At 45.1% G+C, this 27467-nt stretch overlaps 1 protein-coding gene across 50 annotated transcripts; it reads right to left on the bottom strand.

The window, feature by feature from the left end:
- Positions 1–357: 357 nt before the first annotated feature.
- On the bottom strand, positions 358–26253 carry LOC110487599 (ATP-dependent chromatin remodeler CHD4). Of its 50 annotated transcripts, none has more exons than XM_036970766.2 (42): positions 25920–26253; positions 25281–25430; positions 22827–22933; positions 22308–22562; positions 21633–21751; positions 21094–21478; positions 20305–20452; positions 17883–18052; positions 17332–17562; positions 15724–15927; positions 15240–15448; positions 14858–14989; positions 14641–14740; positions 14227–14418; positions 13498–13698; positions 13224–13361; positions 12803–12924; positions 12459–12632; positions 12075–12216; positions 11764–11895; positions 11400–11517; positions 9802–9926; positions 9427–9519; positions 9055–9208; positions 8917–8940; positions 7496–7671; positions 6063–6252; positions 4984–5073; positions 4769–4860; positions 4425–4558; positions 4154–4298; positions 3847–4015; positions 3595–3654; positions 3310–3413; positions 2859–3090; positions 2675–2740; positions 2356–2511; positions 2114–2222; positions 1665–1797; positions 1192–1387; positions 773–942; positions 358–634 (listed from the first exon to the last, which is right to left on the bottom strand). In XM_036970766.2, the coding sequence occupies exons 2-42, from the start codon at positions 25342–25344 to the stop codon at positions 620–622; spliced, it is 5976 nt and encodes a 1991-aa protein (XP_036826661.2). In that variant the 5' UTR covers positions 25345–25430; positions 25920–26253; the 3' UTR covers positions 358–619. The 50 variants fall into 50 exon arrangements, with proteins under 50 accessions (XP_036826661.2, XP_090084149.1, XP_036826663.2 ...); XM_090228023.1 differs by having other exon boundaries at positions 3310–3410; XM_036970768.2 differs by having other exon boundaries at positions 4984–5070.
- Between the last annotated feature and the right edge of the window lie 1214 nt (positions 26254–27467).

Below are 27467 nucleotides of genomic sequence, written 5' to 3'. Positions count from 1 at the left end.
AAAGTATATAAAGTACCAGTCAATAGTTTGGACATAAAAAATAAAAACCCTGCATTGAGTAGTTACTATTTTCTACATTGTAGAATAATAGTGAAACAAGCCCCACTGTTTGTGTTATGACCAATAATGGCCTAATGTATGTGACCTTTCACTAATACTGCACATTGACGTGGTACTGGTACCCCCTGTAGATAGCCTCATTATTGTCTTACATTAGTTTTTGTAATTTTGTAAATATGTTCTTAAAACGTCATTTTTAGTTAAGGGCTTTTAAGTAAGCATTTCACAGTAAGGTCTATGGCACATGTGACAAATACAATTGACCCCCCCCCCCCAAATCTCATGATAAAAATAAACCATCCTTTATTACATTTTTATTTAGGTCCCAAAAAAAACATATCAATAATATTAAGTCAAAAAACAAAACAAATAAAATAGCTATCATTTCCACAGTGTCCAGGAGTCAGCCTGTAGAAACGCTGCAAGTCCATATATATATATATATGTATGTATGTATATATATGTAAAGAGCCGTGGTTTCAAGCTTGGGCGCGTCATCTTCTGCTGTGCCAATCAGGAATGTAGAGGTGATGGGGTTGGGGGAGGGGCCTAAGCCAGGCTACTGCTGCGACATCTGAAGCAGGAGAAAGGAACAACCACATTACAAAGCGTGACAAGACTCGTGAACAGAACACACACACACACACACACACACACACACACACACACACACACACACACACACACACCTCTCTTTGGGCTGAGCGCTTACCTGCTGTTGTTGAGGTTGTGGTTCGGGGCCTCTGCTGGCCAGGCGGCTCAGGATGTTCCTCTCGGACATCTGGAGTCTCACTGCGACGGGGGGTATCCGGGCGATGGTTGCCGGGAGACGGGTGACATCTGCCTTCATGTCACTGAGAAGCTCTTCCAGCTGTTTTAGCACTGAGAGGGAAAATAGTGAGAACCTGGAAGTGCTTGCCAACTTAAATCTTCAACTAAGCCTCAAGGTACTTTAGGTTGATAACGTATTAAGGTCTGTTGTCAGCAGAGAGACTATCCTTCCCATTCCTTTGCACAGGGTCACGTTCAGTAGGCACAAAACGTCCGGGGGAAACAAAATGAAAAATGGGAAGGTACCATCCTAACGAACTCGACCCAGACTTACTAGGCGAGTGCAAGCTGGCTAGCTACCTTTGTGCAGGACGGCATTGGCGGGCTTGTTCCCCGACATGGACTCTTTGCTGAGGTGTTGGTGGGACTCGGCCAGACACTCCACCTCGCTGAAGCGCGTGTTGAGGGCCATGGAGGGATGGGAAGGGTCCTCCGACATGTTGAGGTAGGCCGCCCGGCGCAGCTGCTCCTCGATCACCAAGGCCTGCTCCAGCAGCTAGTGGGAGGGAAGGAGGAGAGGAGATGGGGAAGGAAAGGGGGAGAGGAAATGGGGAAGGAAAGGAGGAGAGGAAATGGGAAAGGAAAGGAGGAGAGGGGGAAAGAAAGGGGTGGTTGAAAATACATGAATACAAAATGTGCAGCGTGTACACGGAGCACAACAAACCTGTATATTATAAGAGTGAAAATGAGAACTGCTGACAAAACTGTACTAGAAGAGTTGGCTTAGAAATGACGCTCATAAAAGTATAAATGGCTAATAAAGGACTTTATACCTTAAACCTCCTGGCCAGAAACTTGTTTTTGATCTCCAGGAAGTTGCCTCGGTTCATCTCAGCCTTGAAGGGCTCATTGAGAATGGCGTACTTCACATCGTTCTGGATGTCCTGCCAGCGCGCGTAGCCGTGTCTAGGGGGCGCCAGAGTCAAGGGGAAAAACAAAACAAGCCCCACTGTTTGTGTTATGACCAATAATGGCCTAATGTATGTGACCTTTCACTAATACTTGAAGCTGGTCATAGTTCATAGATATGTTCAGATCATGCTACAGGCCGTCCACCCTGGAGGCAATAATCCAATGACGGGGTTGTACCGGTCAAATGTTTAAGAGAAAGAATTGACAGTAAATCATTGAGTTTTGTCCGTTGGAATGCGCCGTCCTAATGTTTGTTTGCAAAGAGCCACAGTGAGCAGCCTAGTAAGTCAACACTGGTATAAAAGGATACTGTATTATGCCAGCAAGCAGCCAGTAGTCGTGGCGACGATGCCAGATCTCATTGGTCTTCTTGGTGACGGTGGCGGCCCTCTCCTCGTTCTGCCACAAGGAGTGCAGCTCTGTAGGAGAGAGAAGAGATTGTTAGTGCTTCCGTGTAACAATTGAGACCATGTTTGAAACCAACCAAAACTCAGTTGAGATGGAGTTGAGATCTGGGCGTGCAAGTCCCTCGACACTCTCCAGTCCTCTTACCTGTGAATCCTCCGTCGGCGATGTTAAACATGAATCTCGTCTTCGCTTTCTTCTTCTCCTCACTGACTCCGGCCGCCGCTCCCTCCTTCACACTGTCCCCGTTCTGCAGCTTGGCCGGCTCCTCCACCTTCACTCCATCCTTCTCCTCCTTTTGCTCTGCAGACAGAACGAGATAGAACAAATAAAAATGGGGCCAAAGAGAGAAAGGCGTGAAGCAGAAATGCTGACAAACATCAACCAAGGAACCGAACCTACAGTATGTTCTTACTGCAGTTCGTTGATCGACAAGGGACAAAACAAGAGCAGATGGACGAGCTACCTTTCTTTTCCTCCGAGGCAGGAGTGGTGTCCATCTCTTCGCTCTTCTCTTCTTTCTTATCTTCTGCTGCAAATCCACGAAGAGAAAGCGGGGGAGACATTAGCAAACACGTGTAATAGAAATGGTACTATGGGAAAACCAGTACTGAGCCATATTATATTATGACATTGACAGAAAAGTTCACCTTTGGCCTCAGAATCTTCAGATTTGACCTCCGACACGTCCGTCTTTTCCTCCGCTGCTGGAGACTTGGTCCCCTCTCCTCCCTCAGCACTCTTCTCCGCAGTCTCTCCATCCTTCTTTTCCGCCTCTCCGTTGGTAGGCTCGTCTGTTTCCATGGGCTCCTCTTCCCCTTTCTCCTTTGCTTTCTGTTCAGGGGAAGGGGCCTTCTCATCCTCATCAGGGATCGCAATTATCTGAAAGAGAGGGGAAAGAGCTGGATTTATTAGAGCCTGAAGCACAGAGAACTAAGTATAACCACAACCATTCTGGAAAAGGAGTTCCATCTCCGACTTCACAACAATGATATACTGTAGTATCAATCCCCCATGTACAAGCATGATACATTAGAATAGGGCAATGGATAACAACCAAAGCCACCCAGTCTATTGACCAATGTAGATCAAATTCTTTACCTCTGGGTCTTCCGTCTTTCCGGACTCCTTCTCCCCCTCACGGTCTTTCTTCTCTTCTTTCTCGCCATCCTTCGCGGCGTCCTCAGTCCTTGAAGGATCGTCTGCTAAACCAACAGATCATCCTCTTTAATCCACCTTCCACACCTCTAAGCATTGATTGACAGTTACACATTTTACACACCAAGCACTCTTATTCTAGGGTGGTTTCACTAAAACCAGCATAGCAGCAGCGCATGGGTCAGAGTCCTGGAACAGTGAGTGTGGAGGTGGGGGCAGTTGGTTTACCTGGGGCGGGCGTGTTGGGTTGCGTGTCTGCGGGTGTGCCTGTGGAGGGAGTTTTGGGGGCTGGGCAGGGCGAGCACACAGAGGAGAACAGGGGTTAAAAGCATTATCGCAGGAGGGTCTACTTGCAGAAGTGGAGGGGGGGGGTTGCAGGCCATAGGTCAACACAGCAGAGAAAGACGGATTGTCCATAAGGAATGCAGGAAGAGCAGGGATCAGGGAGAGGGTTGTGGAAGAGGGCGTAGCGGTCTGTACCTGTGGCGGGTGTGTTGGGCTGTGTGTCTGCAGGCGTGCCCGTGGAGGGGGTCTTCCCTGGGGAGTCGGGGTGGGCTCCAGCTGCAGCGGCCGCAGCCTTTTTACTCTCCTCCAGCTCCATCATCCAGGGCATGGACCACTGGCCGTTGACGTGCTCAAACTCCTGGACCTGGTCCAAAACATGGTCAGAACACAGCCAGGACAGATAATGAAACACAGGGCAGCATACGATCATGAGACCAGTATACCATTAAGACTTTTGACTTAAAAAGTATGACAGTTCTCCCAAACAGGAACTGGGCTTTACCTTCTTACGGATCAGTGACATCACGCCGATGCGGGTGAGGACGTGTTGCCGCGACAACCCTTCGCGTGGGACGCCGTCGGCGAAGGTCTCGGCTCCGTCTGCGCCGGGTTCGCACAGGTGCCTCATGAAGAGCGAGACATACGCCCTGAGAGAGACCAAGAAGGAAGAGAGATGAGTGGAAAAAAAATTAAAAATTAAAAAAAGAGGACAAATTCAACAAATATCAGGGAATTACCATTTTTATTTACACTATAACATGTTAGTTACTTACTTGAACTCTTTCTCAGCTTTCCCGCGCAGGTCTCTGACCAGCCACTGGGTGGTGAATGCATCCTGGGGAGGCATCCCATAACGCATCACTGCATTCAGGAAGGCCTTCCTCTGGCGAACGTTGAAGCCCAACACCTGAACACCAGAGAGGCAGGGTTAGTGTCGAGTTAACAGGTAGTCTTACAGATCGACCCACAACCTCTAACTATTTCTATCCAAGCCAATTGAATGTCAGAGGCACGAAGTGGGTAGGCCCATCTGTAGATAACCTAAATTGAAAACACATTCAGAATCACGCAGGGCATTGGTTCAGAGTGCAGTGATTGATGGACATTGACAGCTGACCTCAATGTTGCCTCCCACTCTGGCCAGCAAGGGGGGCAGTGGCTTGTCCCTGTCGCCCCGCATGCCTTTCCTGTTGGGTCTGCGAGAGTTGGCTGCACCGCCAGAAAAAAGGAAAACATGAACAATTATTCTCTTAAGCTTCACAAACCACACACAAGCGCTCTTGTAAACCCCACTGACAGGGACACCATCTCTGTCCACACACTCTCTCTTACCTTCTGCCCGCTCATCAAAGTCCTCGTCACCCTCCTCGGAGGCCACAGAGTAGTCAGAGTTGTTGTCTGATTGGTCATCCTGCCAATCTGCTTGGGGACAGAAAGACACGGGGAGCAATTTCAGTACACAGTCCAGAAACGTCTTTGAACCTCTTTAAAAAATATATTAACATTTAAAGAGGGGGGTGTAGATTCTACAAGGAAATGGACTGAGTGAAAGGTTGACAAACAGACCAAGTACAGAGATCTAGCAGGAAACCACCGTCACAGACATGGGGTGATGTCTCAACTTGCCTACACACAATACACGCAGTGCCAAAGTAGGAGTAGCTGACAAACCACATGTGGGACTTTGGTTAAGCTAGTATGTCTATAGTTAGCAGGCAAGGAAAAAGGCACCGGTTCCCAACTCAAAAGTGGGAAGGGGTACAATAAACACAAACCAAGTAAGCACAACACACACACAACCCCAATTCAGTCACACACGCCAACTTCTATCTCTTAGGGGACTAGAATAAAAGAGTACAGTTTGTGGGGCGGGTGCCGGCATTTTCTTCCTCTTGGTGAGGAGCCTGAGATCATGGTGCCCTTGCATTGCATTGTGGGTAGAGTAGTCGACATCATTGCAATGCATTGTAGTCAGGTGTCAAAAGTTAATTAAGGAAGGCGGTCAAACCAACATAAAAGGACTTGAACATATCTGCTCATCATAAGTAATCCTGAATAGTTTGGATTGTTGTTGGGGATAGAAGATCACTAACGTATGTGAAGATTTACCAGGCCTTCTGAGGTTTGACACGGAGCCTGGCTGGAGTGGTGAGGTAATGCAAATTGGATGGAAATTCAAAATTTCCAACACGACTGTGACAGAGAGGCATGTCTCATGCAGGAGGTAAAGAATGCTCAAACCAGCCCCGGACACCACTCTGTTACTAAGGCTTCACCAGAGACGCTCACACAGGTACATACCTCCATGCTCCTACACACTGCATGCCTCCCCTTGCACACATCCACAAAGGGACACACACAAACATGTAAGTAAGTAAGTAAATAAGGGTGTTGGCGCTTGTTGTTGTTACCCCGTCTACTACCTCGGTCCTCCTGGGAGCCGTCGTTGTAGTTGACCTGCTTGCGGATGCGCTTGCCCTTGCCCAGGTTGCGGGCCAGGTCCTCCTGCTGCTGCTCATAGTGGTGCCTGAGCAGCTTCTCCCAGTAGTCTGGGTCGACACTCTCCTCCTGCTTGATGATCTCCCTCTGTACTTCCTCCTCCTGAGGGGGGCCAATAGCGAAGGAATAGGAGTGAGTGAGTGTTAAGGGAATTTTTATCAATGATGACTAATTATGTATACATTTCAATCAGGACTGACTAATCAGAATACTATTATGCATAGATAATAAACAGAGAGTAGCAGCAGTGTAAAAACAAAGGGGGGGTCAATGTAAATAGTCCTGTGGCCATTTGATGAATTGTTCAGCAGTCATATGGCTTGGAGGTAGAAGCTGTTCAGGAGCCATTTGATGAATTGTTCAGCAGTCTTATGGCTTGGAGGTAGAAGCTGTTCAGGAGCCATTTGATGAATTGTTCAGCAGTCTTACGGCTTGGAGGTAGAAGCTGTTCAGGAGCCATTTGATGAATTGTTCAGCAGTCTTATGGCTTGGAGGTAGAAGCTGTTAAGGAGCCATTTGATGAATTGTTCAGCAGTCTTATGGCTTGGAGGTAGAAGCTGTTCAGGAGCCATTTGATGAATTGTTCAGCAGTCTTATGGCTTGGAGGTAGAAGCTGTTCAGGAGCCATTTGATGAATTGTTCAGCAGTCTTATGGCTTGGAGGTAGAAGCTGTTAAGGAGCCATTTGATGAATTGTTCAGCAGTCTTATGGCTTGGAGGTAGAAGCTGTTCAGGAGCCATTTGATGAATTGTTCAGCAGTCTTATGGCTTGGAGGTAGAAGCTGTTCAGGAGCCATTTGATGAATTGTTCAGCAGTCTTATGGCTTGGGGGTAGAAGCTGTTCAGGAGCCATTTGATGAATTGTTCAGCAGTCTTATGGCTTGGAGGTAGAAGCTGTTCAGGAGCCATTTGATGAATTGTTCAGCAGTCTTACGGCTTGGAGGTAGAAGCTGTTCAGGAGCCATTTGATGAATTGTTCAGCAGTCTTATGGCTTGGAGGTAGAAGCTGTTCAGGAGCCATTTGATGAATTGTTCAGCAGTCTTACGGCTTGGAGGTAGAAGCTGTTCAGGAGCCATTTGATGAATTGTTCAGCAGTCTTATGGCTTGGGGGTAGAAGCTGTTCAGGAGCCCGTTTTAAATATTTTATTTATTTATATTTTTTTAAACGTTGACTTGGTGTTCCGGTACCGGCTTGCCGCGCGGTAGCAGAGATCAGTCTATGACTTGGGTGACTGTGTCAAATCACACACACACACGATTCAACAAAGCCACATAGGCGTCAACCTTCTAAAATTGGACCTAAATAGCCTGCTAAGTGGCATATATGTCCAACAAACACGCTTACCGCCTCCTCCTCGTCCTTGACCACGTACTGGGCCACCTTGAAGGAGCCGAGGTACTCATTCATGCTCCCGATCTCCGTTTCCTCCGGGGTTTCGGACTCCTGGTTCCTGTCCAGCAGTCTGTCCACCGCCATGTCATCGTAGTGGATCACCTGGCTGTCCTCCTCCTTGTTCTCACCTGGGGGACATCACAATTACATTATGGACAAGCTCCATCTAAAAACATCAGCACACGTTCTAAACATTATCGTGGAAGGCAGGGTTTCCCCAAACTCGGTCCTGCCCCCCCTCCTCGGTGCACGTTTTGGTTTTAGCCCTAGCAAATACACAGCTGATTCAAATAAACAACTCATTAAGCTTTGATCATTTGAAGCAGCTGTGGAGTAATAGCACAAAAACCAAAAACGTGCCCCCAGTGGGGGGCCCCAGGACAGAGTTTGGGAGAACCCTGATGTGAGGGATAATCAACGAGGGGCTATGCGTTCTAGGGAAAATAATGAATGACACAGAGCCCCGGGTTGAAGATCCCTTTTATACCATGGCTATAATTGAACACTTTTGCAGGTAGAAATGTGTTCAACATCCACTGACGTAGCTAGCATGTTTACTAGATAGCTACTGTAGTTGCCGTGGTTAACAAACAGACTTGCTAGTTTAGCTAACCAAACCATCAGTCCTAGCTTGACATTATGAAAATCCAATTCAACAATGCCAGTGTTTTCAATTCAACTTTTACTTTCAAAAGCAGCTCAAAACATGTCAGAATTAACTATAGCCATTGAATTCTACCGTGCGTTATTGGGAAAATATGCATGCTCAAGAATGCCCTTCAAGCCAATCAGAAACAAGTATTTAACAATGCCATGGTATAATTAAGCAAAAGCCTGAGGAGGTGTGATATATGGCCAATATACCACGGCTAAGGGCTGTTCTTATGCACGACGCAACGCAGAGTGCCTGGACACAGTCCTTAGCCGTGGTATATTGGCCATATATCACAAACCCCCAAGGTGCCTTATTGCTATTATAAACTGGTTACCAACATAATTAGAGCAGTAAAAATAAATGTTTTGTCATAACCGTGGTACGCGGTCTGATATACCACAGCTGTCAGCCAATCAGCATTCAGGGTTCAAACCACCCAGTTAATAAAACGTTACACTGAACGCGTTATAAACATTGTCATAATCTTAATCTTGAACCAAATCTGTTATATACATCATTATGATGTTTTTCATCTCAGTTTACCCAGAACTAAAACCATGTGTAATTTGGTTAGATGCTCCATCCATTTCTAGGGGGGGGGGAGACATGATAGTAATGTTGAACATTTCAACTAATAAGCACTAATAAGTAATAAACAACAAACTATCAGCTTATTTGACTGTTCGTATCTGCTGGCCTTTGCTCGCTTTCTGTTCACCTGCAACACGCTTCCAGTAACCTGCTGTGGGCAGGTAAAAAAAACAACAACATTTTGTTTGCTCACTTGCAAGCCAACTGACTGGTGATTTGACAGATTAACAACTATCCACTCCATCCATCATCCCTCCATGTTTACCTTCTTTGTCCCCCTTCCCAAGCTCGTCCTTGAACAGCTCCTCCGTGCCGAACTTGAGGATGTCGTCCAGCTCCTGTTTGGACATGGAGCCCGTCTTGGAGCCCAGACCAGGACGCACCACCAGGTGGGTCAACATCATCTTCTTCTTGGCAACCTGGTGAGGGAGGGAACATGGGACGTTTCAATGCCTGCACTTTCTTTCAGCCCATTTAGGCCATAGAAATTAAATGAGTAGAGCTGACAGACAAGGCTCTGTTTCACACACAACATTCATTGGATACATCAAGAAAGTATCATTTCTATGATACAGATGTTGTGTTACATTGTGAATAGGTCATTGTGATGTTGCGGGAGAGGGGACAGCCTGTTTACCTGAGTGATCCTCTCCTCCACAGAGGCCTTCGTGACGAAGCGGTAGATCATCACCTTCTTGTTCTGTCCGATACGGTGAGCTCTGCTGAACGCCTGAGATGAGGAAGAGACAGAGAAACTGTATGAACTTTTCATCCTTGCAACCACCTTAATAAAGTTGATATGGAGGAGGATAAGGAAACGGTAAATGGCCCAATCCCAAATCGACCGCTAAACACGCGTGGAGATCTGATTGGATAGGCGTAAGCAATATGTAATAGCTCCACTTGCCCTGATCGGCTAGGTGGAAGTTTCACCATATTGCTTAAACAAATCAAATTCTCTAAGTCCATAGGACTTGAATTGGCCTGTGTGTGATGGTTCCGCGTGTGATACCTGGATGTCGTTGTGGGGGTTCCAGTCGGAGTCGTAGATGATGACGGTGTCGGCGGTGGCCAGGTTGATACCCAGACCTCCAGCTCTCGTCGACAGCAGGAAGGCAAACTGGACCGCTCCCGGGGCTAAGGAACAAAACAGATCAACCACTCAGACCAAATCACTAAACATATACACAAACATGAATACAAAAGTATGTGGACACCCTTTCAAATTAGGGAATTCGGCTATTTGCTGACAGGTGTACAAAAACGAGCACACCGCCATGCAATCTCCACAGACAAACATTTGCGGTAGAATGGTCCTTGCTGAAGAGCTCAGTGACTTTCAACGTGGCACCGTCATAGGATGTCACCTTTCCAACAAGTCAGTTCGTCAAATCTCTGCCCTGCTAGAACTGCCCCTGTCAACTGTAAGTGCTTTTATTCACAGGCCTGGGCAACTCCAGTCCTCGGGGGCCTGATTGGTGTCGCACGTTTGCCCCAGCTAACACACCCGACTAACTAATCATGATCTTCAGTTAAAATGCTATTAGTTTAAAATCAGGTGTGTTTGCAAGGGATGGGGGAAAAGTGGGACACCAATCAGGCTCCCGGGACTGGAGTTGCACAGGCCTGTGTTACTGTGAAGTGGAAACGTCTAGGAGCAACAACGGCTCAGCCGTGAAATGGTAGCCCACACAAGCTCACAGAACAAAAGCACGTAAAAGTCGTCTGTTCTAGGTTGCAACACTCACTACCGAGTTCCAAGCTGCCTCTGGAAGCAACATCAGCACAAGAACTGTTCGTCGGGCCATGGCGATAATCTAGTGGCCGTCCATGGTTGCAATAGGCCCAATGAATTCAGGATGCATAGAATTGCAGGAAATTTGCTTTAAAACTGCAACAACAAAAAAATCTAATACATTTTGTATTTGTCACATACACATGGTTAGCAGATATTAATGTGAGTGTAGCGAAATGATTGTGCTTCTAGTTCCGACCATGCAGTAATATCTAACAAGTAATCCAACCTAACAATTTCACAACTACCACCTTATACACACACAAGTGTAAAGGAATGATTAAGAATATGTACATAAAAATATATGAATGAGCGATGGGCGAACGGCATAAGCAAGATGCAGTAGATGGCATAGAGTACAGTATATACATATGAGATGAGTGATGTAGGGTATGCAAACATTATATAAAGTGGCATTGTTTAAAGTTGCTAGTGATACATTTACTACATACATTTTTTCATTATTAAAGTGGCTAGAGATGAGTCAGTATGTCAGCTTCATGGAGAAACGTGTAGAATTGCAGTAATGGAAACAACAACAAAAATGTATCTGCACCACCAAGACGGGGTCGTTTCTTGCCCAGGGACCGGAACAAATTCAGCTGCACCGACCCCCACCTAAGCTCCCTTTTGATCCAGAAAAAAACCCTGCTTTTTTTTACATCAGCTATTATCTATATCAATCACTTTCAATATCAAACAACGATAGGATATATACTTCTAAAGACTCAACTATATAATATTCACTCTGAAACTGCAGTATACACAGTGATATAGTCGAGTGTGAATGAGGAAGTCTGTGGGGTGAGCCTCACCGTTGAATCTGTCGATGGCCTCCTGTCTCATGCCCCCGGTGATGCTGCCGTCGATACGCTCGTACTTGTAGCCCTCGTTCTCCAGGAAGTCCTCCAGCAGGTCAAGCATCTTGGTCATCTAATACAGAGGGAGTGAATGGGCGGTGAGTAAACAAATTAAGTTGATGCACGAGAGGCAAAATAAACGTCAATCTATAAAAAATAATCTACGAGGGTAAGCAGTGTCCATGTGTGTATGTCTGTGTGCTTTTTGTATCTTTAAGTGTCTGTCGCCAAGATCTTTGAAATGGTTGAATCCTTCAAGATGTAATGCGATTTGTGGATTCAAATAAAGTATTTAAAATGTGAGAGTTGGGTAACTAACTTGAGAGAAGATGAGTACTCTGTGCCCTCCGTCTTTCAGCTTCCTCATCATCTTCTGCAATAGAGTCAGTTTCCCGGCAGACTTAGTGAGGGCGCTGCCGTCGTACATCCCATTGGGCATCTTTGGGGCTTCCTGTTTTGGGGAACCAATCAAGAGTCAGAGCCTCAGTTATATAGAGCTTCACAGCAAAATACTTAAGTTATAATGCATATTATTCCTAAAACTGCAAATACAACCCCCCCCCACACACACTTATCCATCACAATAGCATGGTCCATTCTCAGTCAACAACATTGGTATGTGGGTCGTACCATGGCTGCCACAGGGAAGAGGTAGGGGTGATTGCAGCACTTCTTGAGGTCCATCACCACATTGAGAAGGGATACTTGGTTCCCACCACTTCGTGTGTTCAGGGCCTCAAAGTTACGGGTGAGGATGAATTTGTAGTACTTCCTAAAAAGATGAGACAATAAGAAACACTTAATACCACTTCCCCAGTCCAATTATATTGTAAAGATCTCATGAGTTGAGTATCCCGAGGGAAGATCGTGTTTAATTAAGTAGTCTTGGGAAGATAACTAATCATTCTAACTATATATTTGATCATATCACCTTTTAGCCAATAAATGTGGGTTACCACTATTCAATTTACCCTCTTCACTACATCCTATCCCTCCTTTCCCACGTTCACTCACTTCTGCATGGGGCTGAGCTCCACCCTGACGATGAGCTCCGTCTTGGAGGGCATGTGTTTGAAGACGTCCGCCTTCAGCCTCCTGAGCATGTGGGGTCCCAGCATGTCGTGCAGCTTCTTGATCTGGTCCTCTTTGGCGATGTCAGCAAACTCTTCCAGGAAGCCCTCCAGGTTACTACACAGAGAGAGGAAGATGCAGGGAAGTAAGTAAAGGTTTAACTCTATAATCGCTGGTCTAAGATGTGCGGGGTGTGATACAGGTGACGTGAAGTGGTCGTTGAAGTGGATTGAGTGGGAAAGTATGGGGAGTAATGTTTGGAGGGTGGTCAGAATGTGTACACACACCTGAATCTCTCTGGCGTGAGGAAGTTGAGGAGGTGGAACAACTCTTCCAGGTTGTTCTGTAGAGGTGTACCGGTCAGTAGCAGCTTGTGCTGGAGAGGATAGTTGTTCAGCACCCTAAAGAACTGGACGGGAGAGAGAGAACTGTTACTCAACAAAAAAAAGGCACACATGAATTTCTCAATGGTACCATCAGCCATACCAGTTTAGGTGGAGTTTCATTGTACTTAATACAAAATCAGGATATCCAAATTACGATAAATGTTATTTGGGATGCCTCAATACCCTTATACTTCCAAATTGATATTTTTCTTGAATAAGGGAATATGTTGCACATAACAGGTAAACTACCTCCCTAGCACAAGCACTTTAAACCCTCACCATAGTAGACATGTTATAGGAGTCGTCAACTCTAATCTCTCACCTTGGACTGGTTGTTTTTGAGCCTGTGGGCCTCATCGACCACCAGACAGGCCCAATCTATGGAACCTAGGATGGCCATGTCGATGGTGATCAACTCATACGACGTCAGCAGCACATGGAACTTCACCGATGAGTCTTTCTACAAGGCCACGGGGATGGTTAAAAAGCGTGACACACACCAGCATATCATTGGAGGAGTGAGCTTATCGTGACAGATTGACAAAGCAAGTACTTCCTTACTTCAACAAGTGCATTTGTTCAGTTATCATTCTCACCTTCATCTTAGAAGCTCTCTTGCCTCCGCGGATGGCGTTGTTCTCGAAGGAGAACTCATTCTCTCTAATGACGGCTCTGCTGTCCTTGTCTCCTACGTAGGTCACCACGTACATGTCTGGGGCCCACATCTCAAACTCTCGCTCCCAGTTAATGATGGTGGATAGGGGGGCGCTCACCAGGAACGGGCCCTTGGAGTGACCCTGTGAGGGGGAAAGAAAAAAAAGTCCCATACAAATAATATTTTTAATGTGTGGCCCCAGCAGGAATCTAACCCACTACCCTTGGTGTTGAAAATGCCATGCTTCACCAACTGATCCACAGCTAATTTAATAAAGCAATATCATTTTTCATGTAACATTCATTCATCTATAATTCTAATGTAAATACATGGTGTTGTCAAAGGGGTTGCATTATACACTCCGACCAATAGGTGGCAGTAGTCTCCATGTGATCACCCCCCAAGAGGGTTGACACAAAGCTCAAGCTTAATGTCGTCAGATTTCACCTGATTTATACAAAATGGCTGGGCTGGTATTGGTCTATATGCCAAAGTTGGTATTTCTAATCAGTTTCTCTTTAACTAAATGGCTACCACTTCGCATTTTGGCCTTGATTTTTTTTAAAACAATGACATTAATCAATAAATAAAAAGGTTAGAAGCTATAGTTAACATTTGAAAATTCAAACTGAAAGTTATTATCTCTAATACATGCACATTCACCCCACACCTCTTTGTAGAGTGAGTAGAGGAACACGGCAGTCTGCACAGTCTTGCCCAGACCCATCTCGTCAGCCAGGATAGTGTCTGTGCCCTGTGCCCAGGAGAAACGCAGCCAGTTGAGACCCTCCAGCTGGTAGGGGTGCAAGTTGCCCCCCGTACTGTCTAGGTAATCAGGCTGCCGCTCAAACTTGATGGTGGGCTGAAGAGGGGAGGGGGATTGAGAAGTGAATTACTGTTGAAGCCAAGACACACTATACAGTAAATAAGGCACCATACAGGATTTATGTGATCGGCACATTTAAACAGTAATATACTGAAACAATTTATGATCAGGAATATCTTTTAAATCAAGAGAAACCATCTCTCATAAACATTTTTTAAAAAGACATAAGACTCCAATAACAGTTACAACTCCACTTACGTCAACAACAGGGTTCTCAGGAGGCCGGTCCAACCGTTTCGTCTTGCCTTTCACCTTCATCTTCTTCCCTGGTTTACCCTCATCGCCCATCATTAGCTCCCTGAAACAAACAGATAGAGAATATTGTTAGCCTCGGAAACAGACAAAAGGTGACAGTAGAAATTCCTCCAGTTCATCTACGCAATATAGAGAAGGTGTACAATAATGCATTAGTGACCTGTGGTTCCAGTACTGCTGTCTGAAGATGTCGAACTCGGGGATGTCCATGTCCTCGGCCTCCCAGGTGGCCTGGTCGTAGGGGAGGTCTTTCCACTTGATGAGGTAGTGGATGTTGTTCTTCTTGTCCTGACTGCAGCGCACAAACAGGCAAAACTTGGTTAGCAACATTGAAAATGACATCTGGTGGGTATTCGCAACGGATTGGTTTAAATTATCGCTTTGACCAATGTCAGATTTGCACCATGAGGTATTTACAAAGTGCACGACTATATCGGCCTGGCCTTGCAACTAAAAATCTGCTGCTATTTTGGAAATGTTAACTCTCAATGAGACTAAAACACATTTCAATCACATTTAGGAGCCAGTCAGTCTGGTCTGACCTGTGGTTAAGGATGCGGTGAATCATCATCCAAGCAATCTTGATGCCGAAGCGGTAGTACTTCTCCTCCATCTTGGCGTAGAGCGGGTCCTTGGCCTTCCTCTTTGTGCTCTTTTCCTCATCGCCCTCGCCAAAGTCGATTGAAGGAGGCTCGTCCATGTCGTTCTTCCTCTGGTAGTTCCTGAACATCACCTGACAGTGCAGCTCCAACTGGGGAGATGGGAAAGAGTGGGTGAAAGGGAGAAGTGTGTGTGTGTGTGTGTGTTCCCAAACGTGGTTGTGACATTAAAGCTCTTCTCTAACCAATTTGAGCGAGAAAGAAGAGTGTCTTTGTTTGAACGCTTTGGTTTCAGTGTGCGACTGAGAAACGAAAAAGAAGATGCGCAACAAGCCAACTGAGGGTAGCTGTGTATGAGCACGATTGCCTGTAAAGTAGCAGCGTAGCGAAAGTATTTTTTCATGTCCGTGTGTATGTGCGTACATACCTGCAGCTCAGACACCCAGGAGCAGTGCCAGTAGGACATGTTGCTCCACTTGGCGAAAAACTCCCTCTCGGGGCGCCCGGCCAGAGGGGCGGGGTCGGGCTGGTCAGCCGGGAGGTCTGGGGGGCGGGGGATGGTCGTGGGTGGAGGGGGGTCGCCCCAGCGCCACGTCAGAATCTTCTGCACCTTGCCTTTCATTGGTGGACACTGAGGAGAAGAGGGGAAATCCAATGAATAGGTCAAAAGAATTTAAAACATTCACTTTTCATGACCAACGGATCATAATGACACGGTGAAAACTCCTTGCCCACAGATAGGTATTGTTACATGGCATTCAACCATTTAGTCATTTTGTTTTCCCATTCACTATCTAAGACCGTAGGGGCTAGGTTTCAATTTGGGAAGTCAAATGTATGTCGCACTTCACAGGAGTGGCATTTGAATGTAAAAAAACAACAACATTTTCATCAAAATGCATATATCTTCTGCAGAAATGCCTTCTTGAACATGTGCACTTTCATGTGCCTTAATAACAATCCAGTAGGTCATCTGTAAAAATAAATAATATATGAAATCAAAGCTGTTTAGACAACAAAAAAATGCAGAATTTTGCCTATGATATAACAAGGGGCTGGGACATTCACGAGAAGAAAAAAAATGGCACATCCTGCTCTCTGCTACGCGGATATTTGAAATAGCCATTGGATTTACTCATGGACTACATGCAAAGTGTAGCTGCAACTTTTAATACCAGTCTTGTCCCGAATAGAGCTGCTGGTATTCACACAGCTCTGTATTCTGTGATTCAGTCTGCCGTGAATCATTCTCCATACACCAGTTAAGAGTCTACAGTTAAAATGCCAAAATATAGCTAGCTACATGCGTTACTGTCTCAACTGTATCAAAAAGTTGCTGTGTGCAATGTTGACGTCCTTCCTCCCAGAAATGTGAAAGCATCCCTCAGACTGGACACAAACATATTTTTGAGAACATCAGGACTTTTGCAATGAAAAGGCCATGGACATTACATATCCTGTTCCAAAAGGCAGGACAGAAATATGCTCTCAGGCTAGATTCCTTTGTTCACATCATAACATTACCTGAACCAAAGTTACTCAAAGGATCTGATGATATAGGCCTAGGTCTAGATAGTTTTCACCTAAGCCTTATGTGTTACCTAAATTGTAGGCTACTACCTTTACCACTTGGAAGTTAAAGTAGCACTAAGTCACTGCTTTAGCACATGGCCACATTCGCGTGTTCCAATGTGAATTTGTCAAGAGATGGATAGGTCGATCTGAGGCTTTAGAGGGTGTGAACGATGCTACATGGGTGTAGACAAAGAACAGCACCGTAGCTGTTCAATGTGAAAGGTTACCTTAAAGATACCCTTTTTAAATGATTTTTTATTATACAACAATAGGCAATTTAAATGGTTTCCTCTAACTACAGTGCATAAAATGCCATTTTGAAGCTCGGTGTCTGTACTCCATTTCGAATTCTGGTACACAAGACTGAAACGAGACGGTGGGTCACAAATTCACTTCACCCTTTAACTGTCTGTGCCCCATGTCAATCACCCTCTGGGTCCCACCCTATTGGTTCACTCACAGTGCAGCGGGGGCAGATCCACTCTCCGTTGGGGATCTCAGGCAGGGGCGGATTGAGACAGTGGATGTGGTAGGAGGAGGGACAGGAGTCGCAGCAGAGCAGCTCGCCACCGTCCTTACACACCCTGCAGAACTCCATGTGGTGGTCGTCCTCCTCCGGCTCGGGCTCCACCTCCTCCTCTTCTTCTTCTGAGCCATCCTCCCGCGCCTCCCACTGCTTGCCCTCCTTCTCCTGTGGATGGGGGAGGAAAGGGGTTCACGTGAATGGTAGTAGTGAAAAGGGAAAGGTTAACTGGTTGAATGGTAGGGGAGCAAAGACAATTATTCACTGGAGAAATTTGAGTTCAAATACTACCAGCATATACCATAGTATTACTAGCTAGTAGTTTATGATCATTGACCAATGCTGGTCAATATGAATAGTTCATCGCTACCCTCTGCAATTTCCTCCGATTTTTTTCAGCACTCCAATTGGCCAGACATTCTCGTTGACTAACCAGTACCACTTTCCCTGGTCACTTACTCCACAGAGCTTAGGAAGGTGTCACTCACACAGTGTGGGCAGCTCCAGGTGCCCTCTGGGGCGTTCTCCATGTCGGGGTCCAGGCACACCATGTGGTAGGCCCTGGGACAGGTGTCGCACAGAATGATCTCCCCTCCCTGCTGGCACACCTCACAGTAGTCCTGGTGGTCCGTCTCATAGCCGTCACCATCCTCCTCGACTGGAGAGAGGGAATAAGAGGAGAAAAGTGCGTGAGAGCAATTCAAACTAAACAAAAATATGAAAATGCAACACCGTCAAAGATTTTACTGACTTACAGTTCATATAAGGAAATCAGTCAATTGAAATACATTCATTAGGCCCTAATCTATGGAATTCACATGACTGGGAATACAGATATGCATCTGTTGGTCACAGACAACCAGTTAGTTAGTATCTGGTGTAACCACCATTTGCCTCATGCAGTGCGACATCTCATTCTCATAGAGTTGATCAGGCTGTTGATTGTGGCCTGTGCAATGCTATCCCACTCGTCAATGGCTGTGCGAAGTTGCTGGATATTGGCGGGAACTGGAACACGCTGTCGGACACGTAAATCCAGAGCATCCCAAACATGTTCAATGGGACATATGTCTGAGTATGCAGGCCATGAAAGAATTGGGACATTTTCAGCTTCCTGTAATTGTGTACTGTTCCTTGCGACATGGGAACATGCATTATCATACAACAATGGGCCTAAGGATCGTCACAGTAGCTCTGTGCATTCCGTAGCTTATGCCTGCCCATACCATTACCCTATGGTGCCGGTGGGGTTCGCTGTTCACAAAGTTGACATCAGCAACCCGCTCGCCCACACAACGCCATACACTCTGTATACCATCTGCCTGGTACAGTTGAAACCAGGATTCAGCCGTGATGAGCATACTTCTCCAGCGTGCCAGCAGCCATCAAAGGCGAGCATTTACCCACTGAAGTTGGTTACTACGCCAAACTGCAGTCAGGTCAAGACACTGGTGAATACAACGAGCACGCAGACGAGCTTCCCTGAGACTGTTTGACAGTTTGTGGAGGTTCTGGGCTGACATGGTTACACATGCTCTGCGGTTGTGAGGCTGGTTGAATGTCCTGCCAAATTCTCTAAAATGACGTTGGAGGCGGCTTACGGTAGAGAAATGAACATTAAATTCTCTGGCAACAAGGGCCTCCCGGGTGGCGCAGTGGTTAAGGGCGCTGTAATGCAGCGCCAGCTGTGCCATCAGAGTCCCTGGGTTCGCGCCCAGGCTCTTTCGTAACCGGCCGCGACCGGGAGGTCCGTGGGGCGACGCACAATTGGCCTAGCGTCGTCCGGTAGGGATCATCTCGCACCAGCGACTCCTGTGGCGGGCCGGGCGCAGTGCGCGCTAACCAAGGTTGCCAGGTGCACGGTGTATCTTCTGACACATTGGTGCGGCTGTCTTCCGGGTTGGAGGCGCGCTGTGTTAAGAAGCAGTGCGGCTGGTTGGGTTGTGTATCGGAGGACGCATGACTTTCAACCTTCGTCTCTCCCGAGCCCGTACGGGAGTTGTAGCGATGAGACAAGACAGTAGCTACTACAACAATTGGATACCACGAAATTGGGGAGAAAAAAGGGGTAAAATAAAAATATATATTTTTTTTATCTGGCAACAGCTCTGATGAACATTCCTGTAGTCAACATGTCAATTGCACGCTCCCTCAAAACTTGAGACATCTGTGGCATTGTGTTGTGTGACAAAACTGCACATTTTAGAGTGGCCTTTAATTGTAATTTAATAATGATCACGCTGTTTAATCAGTTTCTTGATATGCTACACCTGTCAGGTGAATGGATTGTCTTGGTAAAGGAGAAATGCTCACTAACAGGGCTGTAAACAAATTTGTGCACAAAATTTGATAGAGAAGCTATTTTTACATCCCAAAAGAGGAACCTCTTCAACATTTGTTGTTGTTTGACGATCACCCTTACAGAAATACCAGGAACACTAACGCTTTAGCTGTTACATATTGTAAGGAATGTACAGCAGGAACGCATATTTGAATCAGAATGTATGACAAAAACTAATAATTTTATTAAGCGCTGTAGAATTAAACATTATGGAATTGCGCATATTTTTTTGTCTCTCCCTTTTACTGTGTAGTTGGAGAGTACTTCATACGCAATTGAAATTAGGAAGCATCTCAATCTCATCGCCGATGTGTATCAATGCTCTTATGGAAGAGCTTGTCTACTGAATGTGTCAGCGGGTGTCAAACTATTTAAAGGAAGATGATGCTGGATACTGCCCTCCTGAAAACAATATTCTAGTGACTCAGTAAGACTGAGCGGTACTGACTGAGTCATGGCCAATTGGACATGCACAAACTACAGCTATGGAGTCTAGAAACTCAACGCCACTTTTTTTTATTGGGCTTGAGACATACTGTATCACAGCCATGGAAGAGAGACACACACACCTGCAGAGTACTGACCCTTCTTCTTCTTGGGCTTGCTCTTGGGCTTCTTGGAGCGGCTGCTGCGGCTGTTGGAGCCATCCGACACGGACACGCTGTTCATGCTGGCGTCGTCAAAGTCACTCTCCACGTCGGGCTCATCTTCCTCACTCTAATAGGAACACAGAGGGAGTGAGAGAGAAGGGTTAGAAACATCTTTGTCAGGAGAAATTATTCTCTAGGTTGAAGGCCTCTATGCCAACCTAAGATAACTCAAAATGAGCGAGAAAGAGGTGACGAAACAGTAATGCTGGGAATTGCCAGGGACCTCACAATACAATATTATCACGATACAGATCATATCGGCACCGAAGTATTGTGATTATCACGATTCTATGTATTGAGGCTCGATACTGTGATTTTATTGTGATTCGGTGTTCCAAACATATTGCTGCATATTGTCTGCTGCTGAGGGACAAGAGAGCCATGCAAAGATAAGTTATGGTCAGTCATGGACATAAAAGTACTGAAAAATTGTCTCTCTATTTAAAGAGAAGACAGAGAAAAAGCTATGAAGGAAAAATACTGCCGTTTTGGTGCAGGTAAAGCCAACGAGCACAAAAATAATATTGCGATATTGTCAAAACGATACATCGTCAAAAATAATGAACTTTTTTTTTTGATTTTCCCCCCTCCATCACTACTAAGCAGGTCCAAGGAGAGAGAATGAGGAAGAAATGGTTGCAAATGGGGGACATGTAGAGAGAGATTGAGAAAGGAGAAGGAGGAGAAAAAGAAAGTGAAAGCACTTACTGAGGAGCGTTTCCTCTTGCTGTTGAAGCCTCCTAGCTTGATCTTGAGCGGGGCCACCTTCTTTGTAGCCACCTTCTTCTTCTCTACGGGCTTAGGGGTCGGCTTGGACTTCTTACGAGCATTTGGACCTTTGCCCTCTTTGGTCTTGGCCTTTTTCAGAGGCGGGGCAGGCGGTAGCTGAGGCTCGGCGACCGGGGCGGGAGGGGGTGCGACCTCCGCCACCATGCTGTCCACGGCAGCAGACACGTTGGCGGCAGCCAGGGCGGCGTTGGCCGCGGCGGAGCCTCTCAGGGGGTTGTTGGTGCTGAACTCACGCCACTTGGCGCCCAGTACCATCATCATCTTGGACACTGCGATCTTGGGGTTCTTGGCCGCAATGAGGGGTCTGGGGAGGATGGTGAGTAATGAGGACAAAAAAAGACAAGATCAGGGGAAGAAAGGATAAATATTTGAGTGAGCAAAAAGTTTAAAGGGGGTAAGAAAGAGAAAGCTTAATATACTATTCAAGCCAAAAGCGTCGATAAGGACAATCTTGTTACCGGACATATTGGCTGAAGGCCTTGTAGTTGGTGAGGGAGCGATAGTCCTCTTCGCTGAAGACGTGGTCAATGTCCTCCATTCCCCAGTCATCCAGGAGCTGGGACGATGTCTTAGGCTCCTAGATGGAAAAAAAATCAGTATGAACGTTTGCGTAAAAGTGGTTATTTTCCAGTCTTTTCCATTACTGACTGGACTACTGTGGTGGGAATATTTATTGCCCTCTGAGTGGTGCCATTGTTTTCAATAGCTACTAGGTATAATAAAATATACAAGTTTACTCTCACACCGCTTTGGACAAAGCACTTTCCTGCCAGCATTGGCGACTAACGTTGGTTATTTGATGCCGCACACAGTTATACCATGTGCAAAGTGTTTGTCTTGACAAAGGATCAATGGCAGGTAGTTCTATGCTGCCACAGTGATAGTATGTCATTACATAAGTGCAATTACCTCTACCAGGCAGCCTAATGGTAGTCTACTCTCAACATAGAAGTATTGTCAACTCTTATATACAGCTAGAGCTACAGGTAGCTTATTCAATCCCTTTCTATGGAGCTATTAATGGGTTTAAGTTGCATAATTACAATTCAATTAACACCACGAAATATTGTTTGGTTAACTTTAATTAATACCGTACCCCCTCAAACGCTCTCCATCCTCAAACTAAATTTTACCGAGCTATCGTCATCATCGTCCTCATCCTCCTCTTCCTCAGGTTCAGGGTCCTTCCTCTTGTCCTTTCCTCCGCCGTTTCTGTCAGCGCTGGTGCTGCTCCTCTTCTTCTCCTTGGAAGTGCCCCCCCTGTTTTTCTTCTTCTTCTTCCCCGGGTTGTAGTCGCTGCCCTCGCTGTCCGAGTGGGGAACCGCTCGCTCTTCGTCTCGGTCTACCTCGGGGGTCTCCATGGGCTCGGGGGAGCTCATTGGCACATCCTGGAGGGGACACAGGGGGGTTAGGAGTAAGCTGTCTTCTGACAGGTGGCGTGTCCCTCCACTGAAAGACTAACGCTGCACTATCTGATCGGAGACAATGGGGGTCCCTGAACAATTCCTCTGGAAAGGATGTAAAAATATACAGTATAGTATTTTACCTGCCTTCTTGGTCTATAAGTTAATGTTTGAAATTTTGGTCCAATTGACCAACAACAAACAAGACATGGTGCATCCTAACAACGTACAAATATGACAGTAGCCTACCTCTCTGCGAGAGGTTCGCCTCTTGCTGCTTTTGTTCTCCCGGCTCTTTTTGGCCTTCTTCTTTTTCTTCACCTTCGGGGCCTCATTCTCTGACATCTCTTCCTCATCTGCAATGGAGGTCAGAGACACAGCTTAACCACATGACCCTGGGTATAGACGTGTGTATGTCTGTTTCTTTTCTCTCAAATTCAAAGACAAAAACAGTGATTTTTTTCTTCCCATTCTACAGCCTAAAACTCAAATGACAAAAGAGCAGTTTCTTTTGGATTGCATCTTTGCAAAGTGAAAACATAACTGCAAATTAACCAATAAACATGTGCATTAATGGGGGCGGCAGGTAGGAGCGTTGGGCCAGTAACCGAAAGGTTGCTGGATCGAATCCCCGAGCTTACAGGGTAAAAATCTGTCATTCTGCCCCTGAGAGATACAGTTAACCCACTGTTCCCTGGGGGCTGAAGACATGGATGTCGATTAAGGCAGTCCTCTGCACCTCTGATTCAGAGGAGTTGGGTTAAATGTGGAAGACACATTTCAGTTGCACAACTGAGTAGGTATCCCCCTTTCCCTAATGCAAGAGAGAGAAATCGCAATGGTGTCTTTTTGTAGGCACCAACTTCGCCATGGTTCGTCGGACAAAGCCTGTGGGGGAATGAATGATGTTTTTGAAGGGTTTTTGGATAAACACCAAAAACAAGGTATGTGTTAAACACGGGCTTAGGAGATCTTATATGTTTTGTTCTATGAGATTCGTCATCAGCTTTTATGTCATTAAAAAAACAAAAAACACACAAATGCTTCATAATTCATAAAGGTCATGTTATCTGACTGATATTATAACATTGAACAAAATGTACTATTATGGTTTCGGAGAACAGAGCCCGAGCCGCCATGGAACCGCCACCATGTCACTTGGCTGGCTAGATTTAAAATAGGCTGCAACTACTATCTACCCCCCCATAACTGTACTACTACCTACCCCCCTTGTCAATTCAATATCCTAGGTATCCCCCATTCCTTGCAATCCTGGTAGCTGCAAAGTCATATGGAATGGAGTTCAAAGCCTATTATGTAATTACTCAGGGTACATTTAAGCAAATGGCCGTTGGCATTGAAATCAAGACAAAGTGGCAACGGTCTGACATGTGATAAGCTGTCTGTAGGTCAAAATGAGGGGGACTGGATGACCAATTATATGCCATGTCATTATTATCTTGATTAAGTTCAATTCCAGTTAGCCCAAATCCATAATGTGATTTCCCACAAACAAATAAGAAAAGATGCCTCTTCCAAGTAATTATTTTTTATTTGAGTGGGGTTATGGTCAATGATTTCCACAGGTGAGAGGTATGAAAGCAAAGAAAATAAAAAGCACTAGCTATGCTAATAGAATTTACCAAAATAAATCATCCATGCATTTGAATGTGATTATTTCTGTAAATGAATGCGAGTGGTTTAATAATTATATTAGTTAGCTACTATCTAAAAAGGTGGCCTGGCGACGCATGTTGTGTTTAAAATCAGAACATTCCATCGCCTTAACTTCCCCCTCAAAGATTCTAATGGAATATGCATTGCCTTCATATCCGAATCTGTTGTTGTTGTGTAAACAAAGTTTTATTGTACTTCCCCAACTATTGTACGATAGTTAGCTAGCTATATGTCAAATTCCGTTAACATTTTCCAGAACTGTATAGACAGCATTTATTTCTACCACGCAAAGCGGCGCTACCAACCACTCGATAGAGGAGGAGAAAACCACCGTCGTCATCTGCCATCTTTCAAGCTAACTGGCTGGCTCCATCTTGTCATCCGCACGTAAAAATACCGGTAATATTTGCTAGGCCGCAAGAATATGCCGGTGGGTCGGCATGATTTTAGTAGCTCAAAGTTTAAGTTGTGCCAGTTGCCTAGGTATGGCCGTTTTGCTAAATTAAATTTAAAAAGGCAAGCAATCCAACAACTGAAACCAAACGTTAACATTGTTAGCACACGCATGCTAGGCTAAGTTAGCTTCGGCCAGATAGCTTACCAGGCTAGCTTCTGGCCAACTAGTTAGTTAGTTAACCAGCCAGTCACTCAGTTAACCAGCTAACATTTAGCTTAGACTGATGTCCATAGTTTCAGAAACTTACTTTAATTGGCTAAAACACTTTTCCATAACTAGTTGGCCAGCTACATAAGACATTGTGATAATGCTGCTAGCTAACTAGAGCCAAGTTAGCTAACCATAACAACCAGCCAAGTAAGCTAACCATAACCAGCATCAACTAGCTTAACGTTACCAGTTAAATATAATAGCTATTCATAAAATGTTAGTTTTGACAGTACACATAAATTGTATATTTGGCCTAGTTATACGATTTACCTGTATTATTTACATAAAGTAAAGCAAACGTTGATAAATCAATTTCGTTGTAATGAATATGTAACGTTAATTTGTAGAAGTGGTACTACCATGCATTAGAGACCGATCCTCTGGGGCTCCAAAATCATCCCTATCTTCTTCGCTTCCAGACATACTGTTAGCTAACTTTAAATGTAGTTAGCTAACTAGCTAAATAAAAAGTTTTTAAATCCGTTTTGCCTCCCGAGTCCTGTCCGAGTCTTCAGTCCGTCCAGGTCGAGCATGGAGTCAAGGAGGACAGGTCGGCAAGGAGGTGGAAATAAGAGACAAAAAGAAAACAGAAGTGAATATTCTTGACTGGTTTCGTTTATTGAGCAATGTAAATACATGGAATGCCTCAGTAGGTAAAATACAATTTCTGGTGCCAATTGTTTCAAACAGCACTAGGCTACTCAAGATTATCAGCATTTCAATCTATGCGTAGCCTCGCTAGCTACATATAGCTAGCTAGCCATTTGACATGCCATCATCGTGCGGCTAGCTTGCTACTAGTTTTCCGTCCCACACTTGGTTAGTTAGCCCGCTAACGTTAGCGCACACCGGCTAGGTTCAGAAGCACGATTCACCTAATCATCCCAAAATATAACTATCAATAAATGACTAACTTCAATTTGTTTAATTTCGATAATAAAAGGTCTGTCACAAATACATTTAGAAACAATGCAACAAACTACAGTAACGTTACTCACAAGTTGAATGATTCCACTGTTTGAAACCAGAAACAACGAAACGGTATGTTTTTCTTTTTAGGTTACAATAACTAGCTAGTTCCAATAATTAAAATGCAGTATTTTTTCTTATGTTGCACACGACGTCTCCGTCTCTCGCACTAAACACCCGCGCACGCACACACACAAAGAGATCAGGGGGCAGACATCCCATAATAACCCCACACACGTTCACCCCTCCCCCACTCTGCATAGTTACCTTGCAATGTACAGACCATAATAATCCACCCCCCTCCTCCCTCACATGCAGTCTCTTCCCCATTCCTCCATTCCCCCCCTAGCAACCAACGTTACTATGGAAACACTCACCCCCCCACACCCCTACCCAACATCCCATAATAATAATGAGCACAGTCACTGACATCCCACAATAAGCATAACTCCAAAAAGAGAGGGATGAAAAAAATACGTCACATGGCAACTGTGCACCACATGACTGCATTTAACTTCAGTCTCACAATCTACATGTATGTTGAGACACTGTACTGTACAGCCTAAGAGTATATTTCATCATGGACTGACACAAAACATTGCACACGCATATTATATATAGAAGCCTTATGAACACTTATAAACCATACATTCCTCGTGGAGGTTCACCACAGGGCACACTCAGGTAAACACTACTATGAACTTGGGCAGGCCCATTTGAAAACCATTGATTTGAGTCCAATGATTTGCTCCATCCTCCATGATTTGTCTACACACAACCAAACGACCATGACTCAAATAAAACATGTTGTTTCCAGTCAAAGCAGACACAAAGACAAAACAGAAGTACCATTAACTCAGGGAGACCATGGTTATAGGTTCAAAAGTCACCATGCATCATAGACACAGACTAATGAGGCCTTATTCAAAGCCATGTCTCATTTAGGCCTCTGTATCATCCTAGTGACTAGTCAGATTTAGCTTATACAGCATAACCAACAGCTGAGACCCAGGGTCTGCAAAGGAGACCTTGTGTAAGGCCAATACTGTATTGCACTCAATGGTGAGAAAATGGTTTGAATCCTAACATGTTTCCGATATGCTATATCCTGACTGGATGTTAGAGTGCAAAAGTACTGCATATGAAGCTAAGCCAAAGCATTGATAATGTACAATGTGGATATTAAATGTAGGCTTACGCAATTATCTCATAAGTGATGCAATCGGCATTTTTCAGTACTGGCAAAAAAGGCACAATGTATCTACCAGTTAGGGATCATTTGTGTTGTACTGTGGCAAATGCAGTGTTTGTGTGAAACCCCACATTTAGCACAGTGAAATGAATGACCCTTACAGAAATCCATCCAGAAATGTATTATGAATGAAAGGGGTTATGGTTTTATTAATGACTGATATAGTCAGGGTTCAAGCCATTCTAATCTTGCTGATGTGGTGGCACACTGGTATTTCACCTAATAGATTTGGGAGTTTATCAAAATTGGATTTGTTTCAAATGATTTGTTGGTCTGTGTAATCTGAGGGAAATGTGTGTCTCTGATATGGTCATACAGTTGGCAG

This window comes from Oncorhynchus mykiss, chromosome 30, assembly GCF_057628025.1.
Source record: "Oncorhynchus mykiss isolate SJ-2025 chromosome 30, ASM5762802v1, whole genome shotgun sequence".
Classification (NCBI taxonomy): Eukaryota; Metazoa; Chordata; class Actinopteri; order Salmoniformes; family Salmonidae; genus Oncorhynchus; species Oncorhynchus mykiss.
Note: the sequence above shows the minus strand (reverse complement) of the source record. Positions and strands in the feature narration are given on the sequence as shown.

Coding starts and splice junctions, on each gene's coding strand:
- LOC110487599 (XM_090228021.1), bottom strand. CDS start 25,344: ATGTCTGGAAGCGAAGAAGATAGGGATGATTTTGGAGCCCCAGAGGAT. Junction 22,563..22,826: donor GGCGAACCTCTCGCAGAGAG/GTAGGCTACTGT, acceptor TGTCCCCTCCAG/GATGTGCCAATGAGCTCCCC. Junction 4,559..4,768: donor GAGTGGGAGGCAACATTGAG/GTCAGCTGTCAA, acceptor TCTGGTGTTCAG/GTGTTGGGCTTCAACGTTCG.